This window comes from Tupaia chinensis, unplaced genomic scaffold, assembly GCF_000334495.1.
Source record: "Tupaia chinensis unplaced genomic scaffold, TupChi_1.0 Scaffold000605_1, whole genome shotgun sequence".
Taxonomy (NCBI): Eukaryota; Metazoa; Chordata; class Mammalia; order Scandentia; family Tupaiidae; genus Tupaia; species Tupaia belangeri.
In genome coordinates this window covers 3,209,531-3,214,507 of record NW_006160123.1, presented here as the reverse complement: position 1 = coordinate 3,214,507, position 4,977 = coordinate 3,209,531, and the positions used below count along the sequence as shown (strand labels likewise).

The following is a 4,977-nucleotide window of genomic DNA, read 5'->3' as shown; positions in this document are numbered from 1 at the left end:
AGCTGCCTGACTTCTCCAAGCCGTTGCTGGTGAGGGTCCGAGGGGAAGGAGGGGCACCCCAGGCCTGGCCACCTCAGCACAGCCTGACGCAGAAAGTTGGGGTGGCCTAGCTGGGGAGAGGGTGCAATGGTGGGCGAGCTGGGAAGGTGGTATAGAGTGCATACGCGTGCCCACCACGCAGGCCAGCAGGCTGCCCACCCTGCTCCAGGGAACCAGAGGGACAGGGCTGAGAGGGGTCCAGATAGAGAAGTCCCCACCCCAGCTGCTCTGCTCTGCCCTCTCCCTGCAGGGATTCGAGCCTCGGGACACAGACATCGGCCGCAAGCTAGTGGTCTGGAGAGCACTGCAGGCCCTCACGGGGCCCCGGAGGCTGCTTTCCTTTTCTCCAGACCTTGAACTGAATAGGTAACAGGTTCCCATCTTTCCACTGAGGGTGGGAGAGAAAGAACAAGGCCTCCACGGACCTTGGTTGACCTCCCTGAAGGCCACTCAGAGGCTTGCTCGGGCTTCCTGGGGCGTGGTCTCTGGCCTCCTCTGAGCGCTCTGCCCCTGACATGGATATTTCCTTTCCTTCAGCTCAAACCCCCACACCACTCTGAGCCCTGCCTCCTGGGGCAGTGCCCAGGAGGGTGCTGCCCGGCCTCGCAGGATGGTGGAGCCCCTGGAAGACAGAGGGCAGGAAAGCTTCTTCTGTGGTCCCCCTGGTAAGTTCCTGGTTTTAATGGTGGTCCCCACCTGTTCTAGTCCATTCTGTTGCTAATCATAGAAATACCTGTATTGGGACCAGCAGTTGGCATAATGGCTATGTTGCTGGATTCCCATGTAGTCGACTCTGGTTCGAGTCCCGAACCCGGCGGCTTTAACTCACACCCGGTGCGTGTGTGTGCAAGATCCTGAGAGGAGAGAAGAGAATGGAGGAAAAGGGATTGCGGTATGGCCTTCTCCCCTGGGGGTGTGATTTCCCACTTTCTGTCTCTCTGTCTCTCTCTGTCTTTCTGGCAAACACATGCACCCTAGAGCAAAAACCTCTTCCAGAAAAAAATACCTGCGTCTAGTTCATTTAAAAAGAACAGGTGTTTATTCACAGTTATTAATTTTTTTGTTTAGTTTGCTACAGGGCACGTGTATTCACCAGAGAGAGGCAGAAAGACAAAGAGAGAGAAAGTGAGAAACTGCCCCCCATGGGGGGATGACCACCCTACAATTTCTTCTCTTCCATTCTCCTGTCCGGATTTTGGGCACCCATGTGCACACACCCCATGTATTTTTCAAGCCACCATGTCCGGGACTCAAATCTCACAGTCGGCCATGTGGAACCCAGCACCTTAACCTCTACACCATCTGCTGGTCCTCAGTTCAGAGTTTAGGGGTCCAAGATCCAAGGGCCACACCTGATGGCGGTGTAGTTGGCAGAATCACATGGGGTCACACGGTACGAGGACAGAGTATGCAGGGCAGAGCACATCTCCATCCCATTCCCTCCCTCGTAAACCCACCAGGACTCAATCGAGGGTCCTACCCTGATGTCTGAGCACTTCCCAAAGGTTCTGCCTTCCAACATCATAATCAGACTGTCTCCTCTAATACTTTCAAAATACATCCCAAATCAACACATGCATCTAAGGAGACCTTCTCAGACCGTAGCACTACTCCACCATATCTGGGCAGACGGAAGGGAAGGTGGGACCAGACTTGTGGCCTAGTAGTTAAAGGTAGCCAGATCCCACAAGGACAAATAGGGTTCGAATCTTGGCCCTGACAGCTTTAAAAAGATGGTAGTTGTGGACCAACAGATGGCCTAATGATTACGTGGCTGGACTCCCATATGGCTGGCCTTGGCTCGAGTCCCAGACCCAACACCTTAAAACATGCCGAGCGCATGTGCGTGCATGTGCATGCCCAAAATCTCACGAAGAGAATGGAGGAGAAGAGATTGCAGCATGGTCATCCCCCCTGAGGGATGATTTCTTGCTTTCTGTCTCTCTGACGAGCCCAGGCACCCTATAGAAAAAAAATCTCTTACAAAACAAACAAACAAACAAAACCTATTCTGGTTGCATTTGCATGCCTGCCCAACATCTCAACAGGATGGAGAAATGGGAAGAAAGGATGGCAGTGTGACCACATCCCATTGGGAGGTGCTTTCTCCCTCTCTCTATGTCTGTTTCTCTCTCTTTGGCAAGCTCCAGCTGGCCAAAAAAAGAAGTAAGAAAAAAACCACAATCACAACAACAAAACAGAAAAGATAGGGAAGGTGGCCAGCTGGCCATGTTCAAACTAAGGAAACTGGGTTACAGCTGGAAGGAGGAGGCAGGTCTCAGGTACTCCAGCCAGGCTGGGTCTGCTGGGGCACAGGGGCAGGCTCGGGCTCCTAAATTCTCCTATGACGATGGGAACCTCATATGGCCCTGGGTAAGCACCTTCCCCATGGGGCCCCAGGGCCTGGGTCCACAGGGCTGAGCTCTGAGGTCTGGGCCGGGTGTGTTGCAGAGAAGAGCTACGCGCAGCTGGTGTTCATGTCCAACTCTGCGGGCAGCCTGTGGGACCTGCACGCCATCCATGCCATGTGCCGCATGGAGCAGAACCAGGTGAGCCGACCGCGGAGGTGATGGGCCTGGGGACATCGAGGGCACGAGGCACCTGATCCCGAGGAGATTCAGCCGAGCCAGGCCTGTGAGGGCAAACTGGGGAAGATTCCCTACTTAGAAAGTGATTCTGAGCCTAGTACAAGGCTCTAAATGGGGATGGAAAAAGAAGAGTCAGCTGTTTTCAGAAGAGCCAAGGTATAGGTGCTGGAAGAGAACCTGGAGATTTTCAAAAGCTCCTGAAAAGGCGCCCCAAGTGTTGTGAGGAGACCCTGGCCCAGGGAACTAAGACTGTGGGCTTAAAGGCCCCAGCTCCCATTACCAAGCAGCACCAGTCTGATTATGCTAAATGGAGAACCACATTCAAGAGCATCTGAAGAAGAGTCGCTATTAAAAACAGTGTAGAGGGGAACCAGCAGGTGGCACGGTAGTTAAGGTGCCGGACACTCCCACATGGCCTACCAGGGTTCAAGTCCTGGACCTGGTGGCTTGCTTTCTCACTTTCTCTCTCTCTCTCACCCTCTGTCTCTCTCTGGTCAAATTAAAAAAAAAAAATGAATGAATAAATAAAAATAAAATAAAGAATTATAAAAAACAGTGTAGAGGGACCAGTAGTTAGCGAAATGGCTATGTCGCTGGACTCCCATGTAGTTGACCATGGTTCGAGTTCCGAACTTAAACACACAGGGCATGTGTGCGTGCATGCCCAAGATCCCAAGAGGAGAATGGAGGAGAAGGGATTGCGGTGTGGCAATCCCCACAGCGGTGATTTCTCACTCTCTGCCTCTCTGTCTCTCTCTGGTCAAATTAAAAAAAAAAAAAAATTGGAAAAAGATAGCATCATGATTGGCAACAGTAATCTTTCAATAAAAGTCCCTGTTGTCACCATGATCTCAGGCCTGAGGCCACATGTCCAGTTAGTGGCAGGGTAGGTTCTCTGACTCCCAGGCCAGTGCTCTCCCTACTAGAACAGCTGCTGTGATGTCAACAGGGCGGGAGGAAAAAGAAGGCATGGGGTAGGAAAAAGAAAGAGCCCTGGCCCTTGGAGGGTTCAAGCAGGCCACAGAGGAGAGGCAGGGGGCTGGGAGTGGGCAGCGACCTTGACCCTGGAATGTTTTGACTTCTGCTGTTCCACTGCTTGCTTCCAGCTGCCTGGACCCTTGTCTGTGGCCACCATCTCCACTCCCACTGCTGGCTCAGGCAGTGCGGAGCTGGGGTGTGTAATCTATAGAGGCCCTTAGGGCAGGGCTTCTCAAGCTGAGGCCCTGGGCTGCATCACCAGGTTCCTTTGATGGAATCAAGATATAGCCGCTGGCATCTGGGCCAGGAGCCCAAGGCCGCTCTGAGACAAACCAGCTCTGCTGGGCTGTCAACATGCCCCCTGCCTCTGCCCTGCAGCCTGAAAGAAGTGAGAGGGCCTCAGACAGGGCTGGGGAAACCTGGGCCCCTGGACTGGCCCTGAGCTCCCTCCTGCTGTGTGTGCCCTACAGATCCGCTCCCACACCCACTTCGGGGCTCTGTGCCAGCGAACGGCAGCCAACGAGTGCTGTCCCAGCTGGTCCCTGGGCAACTATCTGGCTGTGCTCTCCAACCGCTCATCCTGCCTGGACACCACCCAAGCTGACGCTGCGCGCACACTGGCCCTGCTGCGCGCCTGTGCCCCCTACTACCACCGCAGTGCCCTGGTGCCCTCTTGTCTTGGGCCCAGGCAGGACAAGCCCCCACGCTGCGCCCAGGTCCCCACCAAGTGCTCCCAGAGCAGTGCCATCTATCAACTCCTACACTTTCTGCTGGACCGGGACTTCCTGAGCCCCCAGACTACCGACTACCAGGTACCCTCCCTCAAGTACAGCCTGCTCTTCCTGCCCACCCCAAAGGGTGCCTCCCTGATGGACATCTACCTGGACCGCCTAGCCGCGCCCTGGGAGCTGTCTGACAACTACACCGCCGTCACCGGCATGGACCTGGGCCTCAAGCAGGAGCTGCTGAGGCACTACCTGGCCCAGGACACGGTGTACCCCTTGCTGGGCCTGGCTGCCATCTTCTTCAGCATCGGCTTCTATTTGCGCTCTCTCTTCCTCACGTTCATGGTGCTGCTGGGGACCCTGGGCTCCCTGCTGGTTGCCTTCTTTCTTTACCAAGTGGCCTTCCGCATGGCCTACTTCCCCTTCGTCAATCTGGCGGCCCTCGTCCTGCTCAGCAGCGTCTGCACCAACCACACGCTCATCTTCTTCGACCTCTGGCGCCTCAGCAAGAGCCAGCTGCCCTCGGGGGGCCTGGCGCAGCGCGTGGCTCGCACCATGCACCACTTCGGCTACCTGCTGCTGGTCTCCGGGCTCACCACCGGCGCGGCCTTCTACGCCAGCTACCTGAGACGCCTGCCGGCCGTGGC

The 4,977-nt window shown here is 55.4% G+C and overlaps 1 protein-coding gene across 1 annotated transcript in view; it reads left to right on the top strand.

The window, feature by feature from the left end:
* DISP2 (dispatched RND transporter family member 2) overlaps positions 1–4,977 on the top strand; it is a gene marked incomplete at its 5' end in the record, with an annotated part of 18,573 nt that overhangs the window by 8,327 nt on the left and 5,269 nt on the right. The window contains 5 exons of the mRNA XM_027775840.1: positions 1–29; positions 290–405; positions 577–704; positions 2,491–2,588; positions 4,076–4,975. Of these exons, the coding sequence (XP_027631641.1) occupies positions 1–29; positions 290–405; positions 577–704; positions 2,491–2,588; positions 4,076–4,975 (1,271 nt within the window). The remainder of the gene's footprint in view (positions 30–289; positions 406–576; positions 705–2,490; positions 2,589–4,075; positions 4,976–4,977) is intronic.